The sequence below is a fragment of the Anas platyrhynchos genome, chromosome Z (genome assembly GCF_047663525.1).
Source record: "Anas platyrhynchos isolate ZD024472 breed Pekin duck chromosome Z, IASCAAS_PekinDuck_T2T, whole genome shotgun sequence".
Lineage (NCBI taxonomy): Eukaryota > Metazoa > Chordata > Aves > Anseriformes > Anatidae > Anas > Anas platyrhynchos.
In genome coordinates this window covers 84841072-84863695 of record NC_092621.1, presented here as the reverse complement: position 1 = coordinate 84863695, position 22624 = coordinate 84841072, and the positions used below count along the sequence as shown (strand labels likewise).

At 38.5% G+C, this 22624-nt stretch overlaps 2 protein-coding genes across 18 annotated transcripts in view; one reads left to right on the top strand and one right to left on the bottom strand.

The window, feature by feature from the left end:
• The first annotated feature begins 362 nt into the window (after window positions 1–362).
• On the top strand, window positions 363–17399 carry ERAP1 (endoplasmic reticulum aminopeptidase 1). Its single transcript, XM_038170025.2, has 18 exons — window positions 363–1054; window positions 1581–1719; window positions 2973–3107; window positions 3686–3806; window positions 4168–4322; window positions 4881–4994; window positions 6578–6709; window positions 7255–7386; window positions 7534–7617; window positions 7977–8134; window positions 8635–8714; window positions 8993–9176; window positions 12063–12219; window positions 12307–12491; window positions 13253–13414; window positions 14308–14448; window positions 14556–14637; window positions 15946–17399. The coding sequence occupies exons 1-18, from the start codon at window positions 567–569 to the stop codon at window positions 16090–16092; spliced, it is 2796 nt and encodes a 931-aa protein (XP_038025953.1). The 5' UTR covers window positions 363–566; the 3' UTR covers window positions 16093–17399.
• A 917-nt stretch (window positions 17400–18316) lies between these two features.
• The window catches only part of CAST (calpastatin), a 60658-nt gene continuing 56350 nt past the window's right edge, over window positions 18317–22624 (bottom strand). For 12 of the 17 annotated variants that reach the window (XM_038170029.2, XM_038170027.2, XM_038170032.2 and 9 more), the window contains 3 exons: window positions 21923–22002; window positions 20654–20720; window positions 18317–19564 (listed from right to left, as the gene is read on the bottom strand). In XM_038170029.2, the coding sequence (XP_038025957.2) occupies window positions 20663–20720; window positions 21923–22002 (138 nt within the window). In that variant the 3' untranslated portion in view covers window positions 18317–19564; window positions 20654–20662. The remainder of the gene's footprint in view (window positions 19565–20653; window positions 20721–21922; window positions 22003–22624) is intronic. The other 5 variants (XM_038170028.2, XM_038170031.2, XM_072031684.1 and 2 more) reach the window with 1 other exon arrangement.

Here is a 22624-nt window from a genome sequence, read left to right as displayed (position 1 = left end):
GGAGACAGAACACAGGCACAGGCTGCCCAGAGAGGTGGCGGAGATCTCTTTGGAGATCTCCAAAAGCCTCCTGGTCGTGGTGCCGGGCACCCTGTGCTGTGTGGCCGTGCTGGAGCAGCTGAAGCAGGTGGCCTCCTGAGGTGCTTCCAGCCGCAGCCTGGCCAGAGGCGCGGCCGTACCGTGCTCTGGGCTTCCTCTGGGAAACCCTGCTGAGAGAGGGACTCAGTCCTGACAACGGGTGCTCAGCCAGCAGCTGCTGTGCTGCCCCACGCCTTCCTTAGGGCAGTGCTCACACCCTAAGCCCCTGCTTTGGGGCCGGGCCTCTCCGCCCCCCCCGCGGCTTTCGCTCCGCCCCGCATCCCGCTCGGCTTCGCTTCTTTCTCTTTCACTTTCGCTCCCGACTGGGGCCTGCTCCCTCTCGGTGTCCCCGTCCTCCCTCGGGCTCTCTCGGTGCCAGCCTCCTGCCTCGGTCCCTGCAGCGCGGAGCGGGGGCTGGGGTCCCGGGGCTGCTATGAGGCGGCGGGCGCAGGGCGGCCTCGTTGCCTCCTCCCTGCGCTAGGTGCAAAATGGCAGCGCCTCGCCCAGCCGCCTTGTTGCGGGGCCTGCCTGCCCCCATGGTGTCCGTGGTGCTGGGCTTGGCCGTGGTGGCCTCTTCCATCGGCGGTGGCCTTGGCGGGGACAGTGGCGCACCATTTCCTTGGGACAAGGTGAGGCTACCTGAGCACGTCGTCCCACTGCACTACCACCTCCTCATCCACCCGAACCTCACCACGCAGACCTTCACGGGGACAGCTGCCATAGACCTGACCGTCACCCGTCAAACCAGCGCCGTTATCCTGCATAGCAAGCGTCTGCACGTGGCCTGGGCGGCCATCGGGGCGCAGGAGGCGAGGGTGCTGGAGCAGCAGGCACTGGAGCAGGTGGCACTGCTCGCCGCCGAGCCGCTGCGGGCTGGCCACAACTACACCGTCACCATCCAGTACACTGCCAACCTCTCTGACTCCTTCCATGGCTTCTACAAAAGCACCTACAGGACCCAGGAAGGAGAACTCCGGTAATCCTCTTCTTTTTCATTAATAGATACGTCATGGTAGATGTTACATGTAACTGGTTTGAGAATTTGTTGTCGGCTGCTTTGTAATTTCTCTTTGAAACTATCTGTTGCTGAGGTTCCTTTCACACACAAAACCACACCAGACTGTATATATAATGGGATATCGCAGAGATTGCTGTTCTTTCAGGTAGCCATGGGGTTCTTGGCTGTAGCCTTAGCAGGCCTTAATCCACCAACACATCCACCCGTCCTGCAGTGATGTGAGAGGAAGAGTCTGGGGACTCGCTGGGCTCTGACAAGTTGTCTCTTATTCCAGAACCCCTTATCAGGGAGGTTGGTCCAGAAGCTTTATGTATCCACTTCTGTTCCCCACCACAGATTGAGAAATGGTAATTTCTTAGCATACAAAAGATTATGAAAGTACTTAAATTATTTCATAAATGTGAAATTACTTGATTTTCACACCAGGTGCTGAACACTGTGCATATGAAGGTATGTGGACTAAAGATTTCTCTTTTTTCCTTAGAGTGCTCGCAGCAACGCAATTTGAGCCAACATTTGCAAGAACAGCCTTCCCGTGTTTCGATGAACCAGCTTTCAAAGCCAGATTTTCAGTTAAGATTAGGAGGGAACCGAAGCACCTTGCGCTGTCCAATATGCCCCTTGTAGGTGCATACATTTAATGTTGTGCTGTTGCTTGATGACCTTTAAAAAAGAAAGTAAAAGGAGAACAGAATATCTAGGAATTTGCTGTTCATGGGCATATTGACCTAAAGATTATGTCAGTTCTTTTCTGAGAGTAAATGATTGCTGGTAGTGTAGATACGCAGTTATAAAGGAATGCAACAGATGTTGCATCCTATGGGTTCCTGTTCTCTGCAGTGGTTTGAGAACAATGTAATCTCACTAACCTTTCTTTTACTCATAAAATGCTTTCAGTGTTTGACATAGATTTTAAGAATTAATATTAAAATGTATCTCAATACAGACACAATATAATTCATGTGTATTAACTTCATTATCCTATTATTCAGGACCTTATATATATATATATATATATATATATATAAAAACAACAACAACAAAAAAAAGGTTAATTTGGCCTTCAAAAAATGTCTGTGAAAGTGGAGTATGTGTAATACCTACAAATATGGTTTGCAGTTACAAATATGTAGGCATATGTAGGGTGGGTCACATGTCATACATTTGGTCTTACTCTGTGCATAAGAGATTCTTCACAAATTCTTCTGCATTATTGATTTGTGATTTGCCAGGAAACTAACCCTTATAAATGAGGGAACAACGCCTCCCCATACACCAAGTACATTTCAAAAAAATGAAGTCTTTTGGAACTGGTTAAAAACAAACTAACAAACAAACAAAACAGTTCTTGCATTGAAAAGTGGATAAAATAATGAATGAATGGTGGGTGCCAGCATTAGTATTCCAATGTGGCTAAATATACTCCAAGTCTAAATTAGTTACCTAAGGCAAATCAAAAGGGAAAACTCTAACAGGTGACTCATTTTGTCTTGAAATAGATATCTGAGAGAGCTGAGTCATTGTTTGGAGTAGTTTATTTCTCTCATGTGTAACAAGCGATGTTTAGATTTAGACAACTTCTGATCAACTCAAGTATGATCTTAATTAGATCGATGTGCTGGCAGACACTGAGGAAAATTAAAGCTTTTGAATGAGTACCTTTATCTAGTTTTAGCAATGTTGAAGTAACACTTATGAGTGAAACTACCTGTATGTTTCTGTTTTCTTTGTGTGGGGACGGGCTGGCATAGGGTTGACTTCTTTCCAACTTGTCTTTAAAATTGTCTTAGTGAAATTGAAAAGAAACACATTGATTTTTGGTGCCAAAGTCCTTATAGGTACTACTGGATGATGAGCTGTGCTTGTCTTTTTTTAGATGAAGACTGTGAATATAAATTCATGGCTTGTTGAAGACCATTTTGATACCAGTGTCAAGATGAGTACCTACCTCGTGGCCTTTATTGTTTCAGATTTCAAGTCCATCAGCAAAATATCCAGTCATGGAGTTAATGTAACTATTCTGATTTTCTAAGAGCTTATTTTATAACAAAATCTACATGGAAACATATACTGTACTTTCAAGCTAAATTGTTGGATTTATACATTGTGAAGTTTTACATGAACGAGAGGACAGAAAAAAGTTGGCTTTGTAATTGGATTATTAGTTTGCATTAAGACTTTTACTAATTCCAAAAGTTTTTGGTAATATGCTTTCTTTTTATACACTTACATGCATTGGTAATGTTGTTTCATGTAAAACTGTTTGATTAAAAGGAAATTAAATATAGTTTTATTGGAGAATCAGGAATAAAATAGAACAGTGGTAGTTAAACAGCTCTGGCTTGGTAGGGGATGGAAGGTATAGATGTACTTTTACAGGCATAGTGCTTCTGGAGGATAAAGTAAAATTCTCATTTCTAATTTTGAACATATATGTATCTGGATTGTTTAAAAGTAACATTTGTATGAAAGCTGTTAGGTATGTGCTCTACTGTCACTTTTCATGACCACTCACGTACCTGTGTTAAAGAACAAATTCTGTAAACTTTTGATGCTGGCATTTAAATACTGCCTGCTTGTTTACTGTAGATTTCTGTATACACCGTACCAGAGAAGATCGACCAAGCTGATTATGCACTGGATGCGGCAGTAAAACTTTTAGACTTTTATGAGGATTACTTCAGCATTTCATATCCCTTACCTAAACAAGGTAAGTGTTACATAATTTAATGTATTCAAGAATAGCATTAAGAATAGAGAGTAAAATTGCATAAAATCAATAAGTTAGGTAAGACTGGGACAATTTTGGCTCACATATTTTTAAACTGTCTGCTTCGTGTAACTTAAGAGTATGTTGAAAAGCTTCACTGAGGACGGCAAATCCTTCTATATAGAACTTTTTAAAGGTATGTTTTTGCTGTTATATTTACGAGAACCCTTAAAGAATGTGTGATGTGGGAGCTGTTGTGAAGTAGGATGAGCAGGTGACTGGGTTCTTTACTGGGTAAAACAATCCTAGCAGTTTATTGATGCTTCCCTCCCCCCCTCCTTCTTCCTCCCCCCTCCACCAGATTTAGCAGCTATTCCTGATTTCCAGTCTGGTGCTATGGAAAACTGGGGATTGACCACATATCGGGAATCCGCATTGTTGTATGACCCTGATAAATCCTCAGCATCTTCTAGACTTTGGATTACTATGATAATAGCCCACGAACTGGCTCATCAGGTGAGATTTAGGAGCAACAATAAAGGATCAGAAGGGACCCACAGAGTGGTCACAGCTGTGTGGATGGAGAGATATTTGAGAATATAGACTGAAAACAGCTGTTTCGGTTTGAGGGTGTTCATACTTGAATCATGAGACTGTTCCCAATAAAGTCTTGTTGGGCTTCATAGGCATGAAGGGCTGTAACCAAAATCTGTATAGTTCAGTAGCTGTAGTGCTCTGGGGACTTTGCACCATTGCTAACCCTTGAAATTAATTGCAAGGCATGAGTATAGGTAGAAAAGTTAAGAATTGTTACAGGTTTATGTGTGGCTCTCCTATCAAACCTGGTTTATTTATAAAGTTTCATGGAATTGTAGTGGAAACCCATGCTGTAGAGTATTACCATTAAAATAAGAAATGAAATAGGAAGAGGCCAGAGTAAGCTGCATTACTACATAAATGTGCCTTAAATGTTAGTGACATGCTATAAATTCAATTTCATATCAGTCAGTAGCACTTGTAGCTTTTGTGAAAAACTGTATATTTAAATTAAAATTGTTGTTGCTGTTGTTTCAGTGGTTTGGCAACCTAGTTACCATGGAGTGGTGGAATGACCTGTGGTTAAATGAAGGGTTTGCAAAATTCATGGAGTTTGTGTCAGTCAACATTACCCATCCAGAACTGAAAGTTGTAAGCAGCATTTACTGTATTTTTATTTTATGTTTGCATTCTAAGTCCACTAATTTGTAAGGGTGAAGACCAAGCATGTTTGTGCTGTGAAATAGTTTTTGATTTCTCTTTGAAAGGACTGTCTGATCTTAACTCGAAGGGTAAGAATATTGATTTTATTGTATCTAATTATTTCAAAAACTGGTGATGGAAGTTAATGATTGCAATCAAAGTATATTCTCTTTTCAAAAGCTATTTAGACTTCCAAAAGTATAAAGGCATTGCTAGTTAGTCAAGGGAGGTGATTGTCCTGCTCTACTCTGTGCTGGTGTGGCCTCACCTTGAGTACTGTGTGCAGTTCTGGGCACCACAGTACAAAAAGGATGCAAAACTGTTGGAGAGTGTCCAGAGGAGGGCTACAAAGATGGTGAAAGGCCTGGAGGGGAAGACGTACGAGGAACGGCTGAGGGCACTGGGCCTGTTCAGCTGGAGAAGAGGAGGCTGAGGGGGGATCTCATCGCGGTCTACAGCTTCCTCACGAGGGGGAGTGTAGAGGCAGGTGACCTATTCTCTGTAATCACCAGTGATAGGACCTGCAGAAATGGTGTCAAGCTGTGGCAGGAGAGGTTCAGGCTGGACATCAGGAAGAGGTTCTTCACCGAGAGGGTAGTCGCACACTTGAACAGGCTCTCCAGGGAAGTAGTCACAGCACCAAGCCTGTTGGAGTTGAAGAAGTGATTGGACTGTGCTCTTAGTCATGTGGTCTGAATTTTTGGGTAGACCTGTGTGGTGCCAGGAGTTGGACTTGATGATCCTTATGGGTCCCTTCCAACTCGGGGTATTCTATGATTCTATGAAATTATATTTTTTTTTCCATCATGTACAGTCAGACTTAAATCCTAATGAAGATCCCCAAATCCTTCCGCTAGCTTTAGCACAGGTTCAATATATGAAACTTTGCAAGTACGCCTAGTTCAAAGTAGTGAAACGAACAGTGCACTGGGAAGATCTATGCAGAAACTTGCCATAAAGCTGCAGTGGAATAATAATGAGGGAATTCATCATTTTATTTTTTTTTCCCTTTGGTTTGTTTTGTGGTTACTAACCATTCATTTTGTCATCAAACTGTTGGAATGTGTGCATGTCTTTTTGGAGTTATTTTTAAGTTTCACTAGCTGGAGTATTAAAGTTGGTTTAGAAGGGTAGAGGCAGTTTGCCTCTCTATATCCCTTCCCTTCCCTTCCCTTCCCTTCCCTTCCCTTCCCTTCCCTTCCCTTCCCTTCCCTTCCCTTCCCTTCCCTTCCCTTCCCTTCCCTTCCCTTCCCTTCCCTTCCCTTCCCTTCCCTTCCCTTCCCTTCCCTTCCCTTCCCTTCCCTTCCCTTCCCTTCCCTTCCCTTCCCTTCCCTTCCCTTCCCTTCCCTTCCCTTCCCTTCCCTTCCCTTCCCTTCCCTTCCCTATAAAGCTCTCTAATGAAACCAAAGATATGTTTGGCTTTCCTTATGGGATTTCAACATCATGTAGAATGGACTGAAATATGAACTAATAGGAATTCAGTAGTCACTAAGCAAAATTTGGTAGTAATAATCATTTTTGTCTCCTATTAGGAAGATTATTTCTTATCAAACTGTTTTGATGCCATGGAAGTGGATGCATTAAATTCATCACATCCTGTGTCTACTCCTGTGAAAGATCCAGCTCAAATTTTAGAAATGTTTGATGATGTTTCTTATGTGAAGGTAAAATCTGTAACTGATTTCATTCTCAGTTGTACTGATTGTACTATACATCTGCATTGTACTGATTTCAGTCAGTCCTTTATACAAAACATCCCTGAACCATGGTGTTAATATACTTTTTAATGTTGTTTTTATCTTTATATTCTATCTAAATCCTAGTCCAAAACTCCTGAATGTAGTTCAAATTGTGGTTTCCTGTTCCATCTATAAAAAGAGGAGGTTTTTGCCTCTTCTTATCTATTGTATATCAATTTAAACATTAAAACATTATTTTAGGTGCTTAAACCAACCAGCATTTTTCATTGGAGCCTGCTCTATATAGTAATTGAAAAAATAATAGCATATTTTACTCAATCCAAAATATGTTTAAGGAAATAATGAAAGCCAAATTACTGTTTAAATATACATAAAACCCAATTATTTCTCATCAGACAGACATACAAAATTGAACTGCTGTTTAGGCTAACCTGCTGAAAATTTTCTGAAAGAAGCATCTTGCTATCTAGGGTGTGGTTTTGTAAACATTTTGTCACACTTTTTTTCAGGGATCCTGTATACTAAATATGTTGAAGGACTACCTGACTGATGATGTTTTTAAAGCTGGACTTGTGCAGTACCTGCAGAAGTACAGCTATCAGAACACAAAAAATGAAGATTTGTGGAACAGTATGACAAATGCAAGTATTTCTTATTCTCTTTTTTTTTTTTTTCCCCCAAATTTCATAGCTTTTTGTGAATAGTGTGTTTTTGTAGTATATTAATGAGGACTGTGACCAATTCTTATGGTAATATCAAAAACAGATGACCAAAACTTTCTTCTACAGATTTGTCCCACAGTAGGTACTGATAAAAGTGAACAACAAGGTGATGGCTTTTGCAGAAGGAACCAACAGTCATCTTCAAATGCAGTAAGCATCTCGTTTTTTACTCATCAGTATTTGAGAGTCTGGTATTTATCTGAGTCCTCTCATGTTACTATACTGTGCTGTGGGATCGGTATGTGTACAGACAGAAATCCTACTTCTGTGCCTAGGGCTGACCGGAAAACAGCACTATTTAAAGAGATGTCATTAACTATGTAAAAGTATCCCGAAAAAGAACAGCCAGAGTTGTCATTGATATCCCATGTTCCAGTCTAAACTTAACTATGCTGAGCTTACAAATTTACAGCAGTTTTTATGAAGTTCTTAGCTACTAAATTCATTGTCTATGCACTCCATCTTCCTCCTCTTCTTACATATCTTCTTTTTCCCTCACCAACAAACAGCACTGGACTAAAGGAGAGACTCTTGATGTGAAGGCAATGATGAACACTTGGACACTGCAAAAAGGTTTTCCCCTGGTAACTGTCACAGTGAGAGGAAAGAATGTCCACCTGCAGCAGGAGCACTACATGACGGGAACAGATTCCCATTCATCCACCGGGTAAAGAAAATGGGAAAATCTCAGCACACAAACCATAATACTCACCTATGGCAAACACAGATATACAATAATAGCTTTCGCTGTTGTTTCTTAAGGAATGCTCCTTGAACTGATTGGATGTGAGTCTTTCCCTGTGCAGCTAAAGACAGTACTACTACTGCTGTAGTTACAGGTGGCTACACCTGGCGTGCCTGACCGAGTTACTGGTAGCTGCACAGCTATGGTGGCTGGGCATCTAGGTGAGCTGTGTGAACTCGCACTGGGACACGCCAGTGGAACTAGGCTGGAAAGTCCATATTGTTATAGCTTTGCTGTTAATGATCTCCCAGGCAAATTAAATTAGGGCTAGTTAGGTGCATGTGGTTCTGCACCAAAATAGAGACGTGAGTGCAGGTCATTGCTGTCATCCTGCAGGTAAAAGATACTCATCAGCTGCTAGACTGGGCCAGGTTGGAGAAGCTTTTGCAGAGTTCTTTCATTAAATTTCTGTTTTGCATTAGGTACTTGTGGCACATTCCACTAACCTACATTACGAGTAAAGCTGACACTGTGCAAAGATTTTTGATGACAACTAAAACAGGTAATTTATTTGATTAATTATAGGTGATGAATTTATTCAAAGTTTTTCTGTAAGCTTTTTAGCTTTCCAGGTGTTTTTTTGCTGAATTGACAACTGCAGCTACTAGTACAAGATAAATGATTTTTTGTCATCTCAATTGCATTGCTATAATAATCTCTTAGTATATTCAGGATTCATGTTATAGTTTTATTTAAATCTCTGAAATGAGACTATTATTGGGTATAATATTAGAGTGATTTTGAACCACTAATAAAAAGGAATTATATTTTTGTTTGTAGATGTCATTATCCTTCCGGAAGAGGTTGAATGGATCAAATTCAATGTGTACATGAATGGTTATTACATTGTGCACTATGAAGATGATGGATGGGATCATCTGATCAACCTTTTGAAAGAGAACCATACAGCGATTAGCAACAATGACAGAGCAAGTCTCATTAACAATATATTCCAGCTTGTAAGGTAAGGCATTCTGTGCAAGTCAAAAACAATACAAACTGCATTCATGAGTTTATACCACCAAGGTTGATTACATATACATTTTTCATTATATCATTCAAATAGGAGCATGTTCTTCTCTTGCTTACAGCAATGTAAACCCGGGATTTCTCATTTGCAGTGGCCTTATCCAAGTATATTTAACGAAACAGACAAGAAGACATAATAAGCCTCATGGTCTGTGAAGTGTTTGAAACAGGATGTAACTCACTGTTTGGGTCTTGTTTTTAAAAGTGAGATTTGGAGTGAAGTTCTCAGTGAAATTCTGCATTTGCTGTGTTAGCTTAGTGTCACATGGTTTTTAATTGTAACTTCTGAGTTCAACTTTCACAGGGAAGTGGCAAATACATGTGTACTATTGATGATAATGACCTGTTTACTGTGGTAATGAGGTCTTTCACACGAGATTATTAGAATTACAAGAAATACTAAGAAACTGAGTCCACATCCTATTTGCAAGTTAAGGTTTTCTTTAAGATAAGGTAATTCTTCTTAATGTGTTGTCACTAATTCTCAGTAGCGTGTATTTAACTAGTAACACTTTTACACCATGAAGACATTGAGAGTATAAACATGGCACACCTTTGGTTAAGTGAAAAATATGGGTTAACAGATGGAGCTTATAGCATTACTGTATTTTTTTTGTAAGGTATTTTTTCTGCTGCTAACATTGGGCTAATGAATGCATACAAAATGGAGCATATATCTGTTTTTGATAAAACTTTATTTTTCTTTGAAAGTTTTCTTCATATAATTTTCTGCTAAAATTTTAGCTTCTGAGGAAGCTCAGTCGATGTAGACACTTAGTGTCTGGATTACAACTGTTATTCTAAGTACCCGAAATGGTCATCAGCACATCTTCACGCAACCTATTAAATCTCTCAGTCAAGATTTTGCAAATGAGCTAATGCTAGGGACCGTTTATGTGGAAATACTGATGTTCTCTAGTAGTGTCAAATCTTTGTCCTGTCCTGCATCACAGGTAGCTGTGCTTTCTCTCTCAAGTTCAAGAAAGGCGAGCATGGAAGCAATATTATGACTTCCCTGGTCCAGCTAGTGAGCAAAAAGGCAATTGAGTAGGTGGTAGGGCATACAACCTATTACTCTGTAATTCAGCAGAGGTTTTTAGACTGTTTTTCAGTAGGCATTCCAGGATGAGATGTTGTGAAAAGACCTGCTGTATTCAGTGTTGAATATATATATGACATATATCTCAGTTGAACTGTATCTTGTTGAACTGAAAAAAAAACAAAACAAACAAACAAACAAACAAACAAAAAAAACAAAACAAAACAAAACAAAACAACATGTCCCTTGCACTTGCCTCAGATAAAGGTTACAGTCAAAGGTGGCAAAATTATAGACAGGTAGGGTTGCTCAGTGAGCTCAGTTCAGCGTACAACACAGAGCTGTGGCACTCAATACATGCCTAATTTCTGATGTGGACAATACAGCAAAGCCAACCTTTAAGCAGGGACCAGAGGAAGAAGACCAGTGAAGCTTTGACTAGTAGCTTTGACTGAAGAGCTTCCTTTTAATGTGAGGAGCAGGGAGAAACATACTCACTTAGAAACCTGAAAGTCAGAGATGGAAGATGGCAGAAAACACCAGAGGATGATCAGAAGCTAAATTCTTAGCACGACATTTCACAGATGAAAAACAGAACAGATTTGAAAGGGCAGTAAAAATAGGTCATGCTCAATACAGACATGCTAGTGGAAAGATGCTGGTGTAAAGTGATGGAGTAGGGTAGTGTTTTTGCTCCTGGGAAGACACTGTTTCTATTTGTCAATTAGAAACAAGGCTTTTAGAGTAATAAAAATGTGATATGATTAGAGCCATGATTAGTCTTAGTTCTGTGGATGTTATTACAAAAAAATGGGTCTTAGAGGTGTTTTGCAAACAAAACTGGAACAGGTGTGTATACTCAGAGACGCAAAGAGAACCAAAGAACTGAATGCATTAATTGCTGATCTTACAGCATTCCAGAAAAAAAGGTGGTAAGGAGAGCTGGAAGATGATCACATGAATCTGAGGTGGCAGCTCAAAAAGAGATGCCAGCAGGGATAGTCAGCTTTTTTATCTGGACAGCAGAAGAAAGGTTTTTATAGTTCAAAGTTTGAAGGGAAAAGAGGAGCCTGAAGAAAGATTGCATATTGTGTTCAAGAAGCTTAGAGAAGAAAGGAAGAAGGGACAATTAGAGATGCAAATTGCATTCAACTTGGTTCCTTTTAAGATGGGTGACTTGTATTTTGAAGAAGAGAAAGGTGAATAAGGACAAAATAAGAATGCATATGGGGAGATAGCATGGGCAAAAAGAAGCTGAAAAAACGTTTCACAGAAAGATTAAAAATTTACCAGGATGAAGTGAAATAAGTCCTCTTGCATTTTCTCTATTTTTTCTTGTAATAAATAATTGAGGTATATCCTGGCAGACACAGAAGGCTTGAGCTGTTAGTTAAAGTGAAGAACCAGCTGAGATTATAGCTGTGAGGTTTTACTACAAGAGATTAAGTACCTGCACATCAAGCTAGAAAGGTGTTACAAGGGAAATATGTTCAGTGATTGGATTTCTTCTGTATGTGCTAAATAGAGAAAAGTGAGGAGACAGCAAGAGAGAGACAGTGCTTTGATGACCATGGGACAGGGGAGAAAGTGTGTCTTACTGGTAACATTCCCTTACAGTCCATTTCTTAGTTCAAAGACTAGATATTATGTTTCATAGCTTATGTTATTTGCTCAGCTGCATTTGACTTCTAAAAACAAAGTTAAAAAATTGTGTCTTGGATTTTGCTTTTGTTTTGTAAGCTTAATTGCAACTTCTTTTATCCCTTTCCTTCTTCTCTTTAGAATAAAAAAAATTCCAATTTCTAAAGCTTTAGATTTGACTTTATACCTGAAACGGGAAACACAAATCATGCCTGTACTCCAAGGTATGAATGAGTTGGTTCCTATATACAAGCTGATGGAGAAGCGGGATATGGATGATACAGAAAAACAGTTAAAGGTAACATTTTAAGTATCTAGAGTTTCCTAACTCTGCCTGCACCTTGTAAAAAGTGCTTTATATATAATTTTTATTGTCTTATTTTAGGAATATATAGTCAATTTATTTAAAGACCTAATTGACAAGCAGCTTTGGAGTGATGATGGCTCAGTGTCTGAAAGAATGCTTCGGCAGTCCCTGCTGCTCTTCGCATGTGTGCGCAGATACCAGCCATGTGTGGACAAAGCAGAGGAGTATTTTCTGAAATGGCAGAAATCCAATGGAACCTTGAGGTCTGTTTTGGAAATAACTGTTTTTTCTTATAGTGTCTTTTCTGATACTTTAATTATAGGAAAGTTAATTTACAGAAAGAGGTGAAATGGAGTCCTCTTAGCAATCTGAAGTTTAGTCTTTTTAGTTCTGTATCCCATACTTTAACTCATCACTTCCTTCACGTGCTGGTGAACATTATATACCCAAACTAGCATGTATGTCATGTAGTACTCCCCAGCTTGTCTTCTCAGATACGTGAAAAAATTCTTAGAAAAATTCTTTTTAGAAAAGTGAAAATTACATATATATTCCTTTCTGTATCTGTCTGGAGACTGCTCTATAAAAATAGGTAGCTGCTGTTCATGACATCTGTGTAATTTGTGCTTCTCACCATGACATAAGAACTCTCTCTAAAACACCCTCCAAAACATCTCTGAGAGACTGTTCTGGGCAGGCCATAGAAGACTATGTTGGTATCCATCGTTTATCTTAAATACAAGATAGATAGGAAAGGAATATACAAAATAAGTGAGGAAAAAAAAAATAAAGGAATGAGTGAAATATTTCTGGAAATCATTTCCAGGGCAGGAACACTGTTGTGATACAGCCTGATATATTTAACTGTTTCCCAGCAATAAGGATCACTAATACCCACGAAGGACTAGTATTTCTTAAGAAACTGTCTGTTATGTGAGTTGATGTATGATGGTGTCGAGGTTATATTTCTGCAAACATTTCTAAATATGACATGGAGAGTAACTTGGTGTTCAATTTGTTGTAGTTTGCCAGCTGATGTGAAGACAGCAGTGTATGCTGTTGGAGCACAAACATCTGAAGGTTGGGATTTCCTCCTTAGTAAATACAGACAGCACTCATTCAGCATAGATAAAAGTAGAATTGAATTAGCTCTCAGCTTCACCAGAAATAAGGATAAACTTCAGTGGTGAGTAGTGTGTTACACAAGAATTGTGTTTTGGGGTGAATAACCAGATACTGACACAGGAACTAGTATCATTCGGTCTTGTTACATAGCTGTTGAATTTCAGGATTTATAAAATGCATTACAGGTTTTATACACTAAGAGCAAGTGGCTGCAGCATTTCATTTAAGGGTTTTAGTGCCAGGAGTCAACGTGCTCAGCATTGCAGCAGCAAATTGGGATGAAATATAAACCTACTCAGATACCTTGTCTTTGCTTGACAGACACTTCGTTGTTTACCTTTTTAGTTATTTTGGTTATAGGTGTATATACTCTTTCTTACAAAAAAGTGTTTTCCCACTTTTGAGAAAATTGAGTGCTACTGAAGTTTTCAGATATTCAAACTTTCAAAGCTTGCATTCTGCAAACCTGCTTTCTGCCTTCTGGTGGGGGTTGTGGAACTACTCTCTCTATGGAATTCACTCTCATTTAGCTTGTAGCTATGTAGCTGTTTCATAATGTTATTTTTTGTATTTGCTGCTCTTTGGACATGTTACTCAGGAGTTTACAAGGCCTGAATATTCCACTGACAGTGTAGAACAAATTTGTTTCCTACAAGGGATTAGGGAAGTTCCTATTACGTTGGAAACTTTTGAATAGAACCAAAATGTAGACTGTTCTTATAATTTATATTCAGCATGCAGGTCTATTAAATAGTTGTAATTATGAAAGTAATAGTAATAGTAATGGGAAGGATGGATATACTTTGTAAAAAATTGGAAGTAACCCAACAGTGTTGGGACCGTTAGAAAAGCAAACTTTATAAAACAGTAGAAAATACTAAGCAAGTAATCATCTGTCATTTTTATCTTTATCTACTGGTCTATACAACTTCCATATGTATTGTTAATTCTTAGGTTACTGGATCAAGGTCTCCGTGGCGACATCATAAAAACTCAGGATCTTCCACACATTATTCTGTACGTTGCCAGAAACCCATCTGGCTATCAACTTGCGTGGACGTTTTTAAAGGAAAACTGGGAGAAATTAGTAGAAAAGTAAGGAACATGCATTGTTTCACTGCTGCCTGTACCCAATTATACTTTTAAATGCTATTTTCTACCAAACTGTACGTTTTCTGAGTGTAGGTTATTCTTTTTGACAGATTTGAACTTGGTTCGAATTCCATAGCAACCATTGTCACTGGAGTGACGAATAAGTACTCGACTAGGCTACAGCTTGCACAGGTAAGCCATTCAGAGTAGCTGTTCTGGTTCTAAAAAGTAGTTGTAGTTTAACTGAAACAAAACTCTGGTTTAAATTTTAACATCTTAAAAGCATGACTAGTTATGAAGTATAAGAATAATATCCTGCGTTTTCCTTGAGCTTAACTCCTTGAGGCAGAGCATTAAGCCAGTGGAAAGGAGAAAGATGGAATTTTTTTAAGCAGTGGACTTGGACGCAGAGTATTCATGTATGTATGTGTATGTAATGTTCGTGGCTCTCTTCTGGAGTGTACTGAGGAAAAATAAGAGCAAAAGCAGGTCTTCTCACCAAGCGGTCTGAAAGGCAGTGATAAGTATAGTGTGCTCTATGTCTGCTACACCAGGGAGAATTCTCCATGCTTCTGGATGTCAACATATGATAATCATTTTGTCCACCTATTCCACTTCTGTCAGTGTCAAACAAACAAACAAAACCAAGACTGGCCAGTGTGCAGATTCAAAGTCCTAAAATGGGATCCCTGACCATTTTTTTGGAAGCTGAAATCCAGATTTCCTGGTTTGGGTCAAAACACAGGCAGAAATTATATGACCATATTAAGTACAAAATGAAATATAGGGAGCAGTGCATTCTTTTGTACTTCATTCTCACCACTTGTTTTAAATCCAAATGGACTCTGACAATATGTCAATAGAATGCTATAGCAGTGCCACAGGCTGCAGGGACATTTCCGTGCCCTGCCTAGAATATCTGTGCATCTCTCTGGGGGATCTGCAGGACTTACGACATAAGAGTCTCTGCAAACACACTGGCAGACAAACAGCAAGTATAAGGAAAGAGACAATCCAGCAATTCTTTTCCATGTATCCTACTTGTACCTTTTGTGTACTTGTACAACTATTTGCATCTTGCATCCCGTGTATATCAGCAGGGACAGTTTCAGTTCACAGCCTGAGACGTTACTTGAAGTGCCAGTGAAGGTGTGTTACCAACTGAGCAGCCAAGAGGCAGAGTAGGGGATGCATTTTCTTCTCTGGGGAAGTCTATACGCAGACAGACACTGCTGTCCAAGTGGTTGTTGAATGAGCAAGAACCAGAGAGATTCCCCTGCACAACAGTTTGTCACTTCCTGCAGCTGCTTTTTTGTAATCTGATGTTAAATGTAATCTTCATCGGTTTGTGAGATTGAGTCAGTATCTTTTTGAAGGTTTTGAAATTTTTAAGATAATTTCTCATGTCAGGTGGTGATGTCAGGTCATTTATCGTGCTTCTCTTTAAGAGACACTGCTGCCTCTTCAACAGCTGTCCTTCCGCATTTTTTTATTCAACAGGTGAAAGAATTCTTCAGTTCTCTGGAGGAAAAAAGTGCACAGCTTCGTTGCATCCAACAAGCTATTGAAACCATTGAGGACAATATACAATGGATGGATACAAATTTGAATGATATCAAAACATGGCTGCAAAAGAATCACCTATGAATTAGGATAACTTATTTTTGTCAAAAACAATTGTAAGGCACTGAAAATTCATAGGAGTAGCAGCAGAACAATTTTAAGTTAGTTTCTCTAGAAGCGCGCTAAGTCTGCACTATTCTTCTTGCTGCCGACTGAAAATATTCTTGTATTTTTAGGTAATGTTAAGGAAATGAGCATACATTTTGTGTGCAGAAAAAGTCTGAATCTTATTTTAGACGATTAATCAGTTAATTTTAGCTGGAAATTTTGCTTTTAATTATTCCTTTTACACCTGATTTGAAGTGCAACAGCTACCATAGTTACTCAATGATGTTTAAGAGGAGAGATAGTCATTTGTAATGAGCTTTATTTCTTATCTCTAATGATTGTAAGCTAATTACTGTGAGAACCGATGAATATTATATGCTAAGAAGATGTTATTATGTGCTTATGTTACTTAAGAAATGAGCTGAAGTTTTGGAGTTTGTTTTATTTTATTTTATTTTAAAGATCCACTAGTGAATGAATTTCTTCTCTGCTCGCCTATGAAAATTCCTCAATTCCAGTACTAGTATTAAAAAAAAAAAAATGCAACTATTACTGTAATTGCCTAAAACACTTGATTTCTTTGCCTTGACAAACATAGCCTTGATGTGATTTATTAGTTTTTATTTTCTCTGCTGTTTCCTTACTGGCTGAAGCAGCCAGCAACTGTAACAAAGACTGAGACTTAAGGATAAAAAAAATGCATGAGGTGGAATAATCATAACCTTTCAATTGTGCCTTGTTCCCTTTTCTCTCTGCTGGAAATAATACCTACATTCTGAGAGCTCAGAAAGGCTTTTGAATTCTACTATTGAAGGACAAGAGTTCTGTCACAGCATTGTAGGAAAAAAAGTTTCCCTCTGCTTTCTCTAGCCATTTACATATAAGGAATCTTGTACCTCATAGCACATGAAGGAAATGCATTCTGAAAAGGCTGTGTACCCTGTTTACCAAAATTTAGGAATTTTTCAGATTGACTTTCAAGTTTTGCATTCTAATGAACAGCTGATGTTTAGTTCTTGTCTTACAATGCCAGTGAAACTTTGCAAAGCTACTATAGTACTGCACTGTTGTATGATGTAGTAGACAGGTACACAGCTTGACTAAAATGTAATTTCTTTTGTGGTGGGACGTCTGGATAATTATCTAGTCTTCAGTTACTGCAAAACAAGTAGGAGGTGTTGAGACCGACTATTTCAGATATTGATGACTGCTACTTGCTTTAAAAAGGTTTCAGAGCAAACTGAGAAGGCAAATTAATAAAAAGCAATATTTATATGTTTCTACATAGAGTGCTTCATTTCTGTGTGTATGTTCTTTTCTTTTGCTATTGTAAGCAGTAACTAACATTGCTGGTTTCTGCTTTAACTGCTTCATTTGAGCTGCAGGGATTTACTTTTGTTTCTCAACTGTGGGAGAAGAAATATATTTCTGAGACTTCCCCATAACACAGCTCCCCTCCCCCCCCCTTTTTTTTTTTTTAAATCAATTAATCAGTCTGGAGTTTCAAGCATATATCTAGATACACTGCACCCCTCTCTATGGGACAAAGACAGTTATTCACAGACAGGTATGGTGACAGGGTATTTCTCCCACAGTACATCAGTAGATTTCATTGTGTCACTTCATACAGATCAATCATTAACAAACATCTTAGACATGTAGATGTTTGCATCCAGAAGAAAGCTTGCAAACAAAGCTAGAATCACATAATACTGAAATTATTATGTACACCAACAAGAGAATCTTAACTTACAGGGATGCCTGCAGAGTTCAAAAACTTCATTGAAAGAAAATATACCTTCTGTCACTTGAGACAGAAGTGGTTAACTTGACTGTTAACCACTTGTATGTATTACATCTCAAATTTTAACTGGATTTTTTTCAGCAAAATAGTCACTTCATCTTGTTTCTTAAAATACTCGTGCATACCCATTTAGCTCTTCCAGGCCTGAAGCCCCATTTGGCCCTATTTAGCTTCTAAATAGCATTAGAAATCAAAGGGAAGGGGGAGGAAAACTGCAGGTAGATCGTGATCAGGTTGTTGGGGGGATTCATAAAGCACCTCTGACAAGTATTTTGCCAATGTTTTTTAAACACAGTAGATTCAGTTTTAACAGGCCAATTTCTGAGCTTTCTTTTGCCTTCCTGTATCTGTTCACATTAACAGCTGTAGTAAACAAAAAAGTTACAAACATCAGAGTGCATTCTTAAAAACTTTATTAGTGTGACACAGGTTCTCAGTACAGATTGTTAAGTAGAGTCAAAATTCTGTTTATCCTCCAACATAAATCTCAAGGCCACCTGTCTGCCACACTACATTCTAGAATCAGCTATTGGAATCATTACAAATATTGGCCCTAGTATGATCTTCCTCTGTAAACTAATGGTGAAGCAGTACGTGTTTAAGGTGTGTAAAAGATGTTTTAATTATTATAAAGACAGAGGAAAACAAATGGAAGAACTTGGCACACCTAGGTCCCAAAAGCTCTACCTGTAACAGACATACTAGAGGCCCGCTCTTGCCTGTTATCTTGAAGACCAGGTGAATACAATGCTCCTTACTGCATTAATTTTTGTTTTATTTCTGCAGTCCCTTCTGGAGTATGAGGAACAGAAGTAAGGACTAGAAATAATGAAAAAAAAGCAAACACAAAAACATCCGTCTTCCAACCTGAATTTCTCTTAATATCTGCTAAGGCTTATGTACTTTATTTTTCTGTTCTGTGATGATAATGGTGTCAGTGGTACACAGCAAATTTTTATCTTTTCAGTCCAGGAGACTTCTGAAATTATACAAGAGCAGTACAGATGCAGTTGGAAATAAAAAAAATCCTTATCGGTGTCGTTTTGCAGTTGTTTTAACAGCAGCTAAGGCATCATCAAAAATACCTGCTTTATTATTAGAATGCGCTAGATGAAGCAGTTAATCCCCAGTTTTTTTTGTCCTTTGGATAACCACAGCATACCTCTGGTTTCTTACCAAGAACTTAGGAAAGACTGTATACAGCCATGCTGAGGTGGGTTGATGATAACTAAAGCTCATTATATTCCAGAATGCTTAATATATTCACTGCAATGCTAAAAATGCTAGCACATGAGACTTCTTGGGAGATTTAGAGGCACTATGTGGAGATTATGTGCAAAAGTCTGCATTTTTTTTGGCTTTGCTATTAGGTTCTGAAATATATTTCTTACAAATATAAAGCATCCTTTCCCACTGAGATCTGAAGAAAATTACAAAAAAAAAGTATATCAATACAGTAAAGTGAAAAGCTAGGAAAAAAAATCTTAATCTACTGCTGGAAAAACAGAAAACATGAAAGAAGTCCAGAAAATACCACTGTACAAAAAACATCTAGAATAGCTACATGCTTTTTGCATCAGCTTTGTTCTTCAGCAATAATTATCCCCAATAAAAAGAAGTCTTTTCACATCAAGTGTCAAGATCCTGAGGGGGAGGAAAAAAAGAAATGAAAGAGTTAAGAATATTAACTTGGGAAAAAATGCAAATTACATCTGCGAAGGATAATGAGAAACAAATATCTAGTGACAGAAATAAATCCAGGAAGAAGAAATATCAAAAGAGAAGAGATAATTTTTCCAAAAGTGATACTGCAGTAAGATTGGCAGTTCACTGCTGATACGAAGCAATGATGCATCTTGGTCTTCCCTAAACCTTCCGACTGGATTTAGCTCCATCTAATTACCGATGCTCTCTTATGAATCAAATCTGCCTCTCAAGACGGGGCAGCAGCTCCTCTGCATGTGACTCAGAAGGCTGGAATTAGAGCCCTCCTGGCTAGTATTCAGATGAATGGAGACATACTTTAGGTGCACCTTTAGCTTTCTCCTGCACACCCCATTAAACTCTCTTGCCTAAAGGACTTGTATCAGGCATCAGTGTGGTTATGATACTTTCATGAACTTAAGATGATGAGGAAAGACTAATTATTTGCCTGACAGGTGTGATCAAGCTGAACAAAAAGAAGTACATGGTGGCAGTGGAACATGTGCACTGAACGAGGCTGTATTTGTGCTAGGAAAATCAAGAACAGAACACTGAGACCTGCTATACCTGTCAGCATAGCTGTGAGCTTTTTTTTTTTTTTTTTTTTTTTTTTTACAATGTGTTCTGGATGCTGTTCCAAAATTAGCCTGGTGGAGACAACATAACCTCACTGTCCTAAAGACAAAAACAACCAGTTGAAATGAGCTTGGTCTATATAAATTCTATGTAAAAGGTCTTAGTAGGGAAGCAGTATGCAATGCTTTGTAATTCTTAAAATTACCTCTATTTAGATAAATTTAGCTACAGAAGGTAATTTTGTACAAATGGTAGGGACAAAGGATGAAAAAAATAGTTACGCCTTTTCTGCATAGGATTATGTATTGAAGTTCAAAGTTATTCCAAGTGTTTTCTGTAAGAGTTTCTCTACACACATCTTGGTTTTATTTAAGACTGTTATAGAATTTAGCTTTAGTAACACTAGCGAGAGTTATCTTTATGGTAGCTCAGAGAACAGACAAGAAATCTCACCCAGTAACGTTAACGTTTAGCTTGTTTTCTGCTTCTCAGATTTGCTGCTGGAGGACCGTCCCTTTGCCTACATAAGAGCAAGAGAAGTAAGAGATAGTAAGAAACTAAACTAAGCTAAAATTGAAATAAAGCAGTGACAGATATCATCAGAAATTATAGTTCAGATGTAAATACAATCTACATTTGAAATTCAGATTTTTCAAAAAGAATATTTGTATCTTCTATGATATTTATCCATTTTTCTTCTGTCCCTTTATTTCAAATAACAAGATCCATGGCTGACTTCTTCATTCCCTATTTCTCAACTTCTTTTTAAATGCATTTAAGTAATCCAGTCACTATTAAGAACCTTAAAAAAACAACACATCCTTCTGAAGAGGAGTTAAAGTCCTTCCAATTTTAAACTGAAAACTTTTCTGTTACTACACAAAATTAAGTAATAGCCATTCCACAGTAAACAAAAATCCCATCACTTAAAGTTTATAAAACAAAATTTCCAGGATAGATGTTACTATCTGATTCAGACATCTATGTGCACATATTCTATGAAAGAACAACTTGATGTAAGAAGTTTGATCATTACCTAAATCCCTTCCCCTTTTTTTTTAAATTATAGAAACAACTGCTTTCCTTTTTCCACAGATTCATTCTGCATAATTACAAATATATGTAAGCTTTAATTTCATTCATTTTTTAAAATAAATTATAAAAATTTGAGTAAAGGACATGTAGTTGAAAGAATACATTCTAATAACTTTCAGAATTCTGTTATTTGAAATTGACACGATACTCCAGTATTAGCATTTTTTGTTTATGCTTATTTGGGAGCACCTCTTATGCTGAGTGCAGAACATTGGGTTTTAGAAATCAAAAAGATGAAGAAATGGAAAGAGGTGAGAAACCACTGCAGAATAAAGAGGTAAATGAGAGAAGTGATAGGGATCCAGAGGCAGTTACAGTGAAGTCCGAGTTTTAGATAGCAAATATGGGAATAAGCATACTGTGGAACATACACTGACCCCACTGTACAAGAATGTATTCAGTTCAAAATAATGATGGTTTTAGTCCCCATTTATCCAAAACCTCCCTTGAAATAGGCAGGTGCTTCTCTCTTGTGTGCACGCTAACATAAATGTCCCAAATTGGACATAGTGCTCATAATTCTCCCCAGAGTGCTGTTGTGTCATATAAATCTAAATTTCATCTGTTTGTCTTTCTCAACTACAGTGTCTGTTAACATTGACTGTTCATATTTTAATATATTTCTACCGTTTTAGGATCCTTGGGTTTTCTTTCTTCCTTTGGTGCTGGTTTAGTGGTGATGGTTTCCTTTCCACTTTTGTCCTACACTCCAAAGAAAAAAAAAATTACAATTACAAACAGATCAGATAATTGATGACTCCTACTTGGACATTTGTCATAACACATTATTTTTAGTGTACGGATACAAGATGCATACATACAACTACTGTCTTAATCCACATAAAGCTGGAATTCAGATCCGTGTTGAATACTGTCCCACAGGTGCCGTGTCACAGCACTCAGGATTACCTGCTCCGTAACCTGTCCTGATACCAAGGTCAGGCCTGTAACTCCCTGGAAAGTCCTTCCAGCCCTTCCTATCACCTGGAGGCATGTCTGCCAGCCTCCAGTCAACTAGGGCCTCCCTGTCTAGCCAGAGTTGCTGGTAAATTACTGAAAGTGACTTGGTGTGCACTTCAACCATCTCGTTCAGTACCTTTGGGTGAATCGTCCAGAACATGTAGGAGGCACCTTGCAGTTTCCCATGGGATTACAGGGGCTCCATCTCACTCCCCATCACAACCTTCCCACTCCCAGGGTTGGTACCCTGAGAATTGTTGGCTTTACTAATACAGACTGAGGCAAAAAAAGGCATTAATTATATTATCATTTTCTTCACCTTTCGTCACTATGTTTCCCCTCACATCCAACAAAGGATGGAGATTCTAC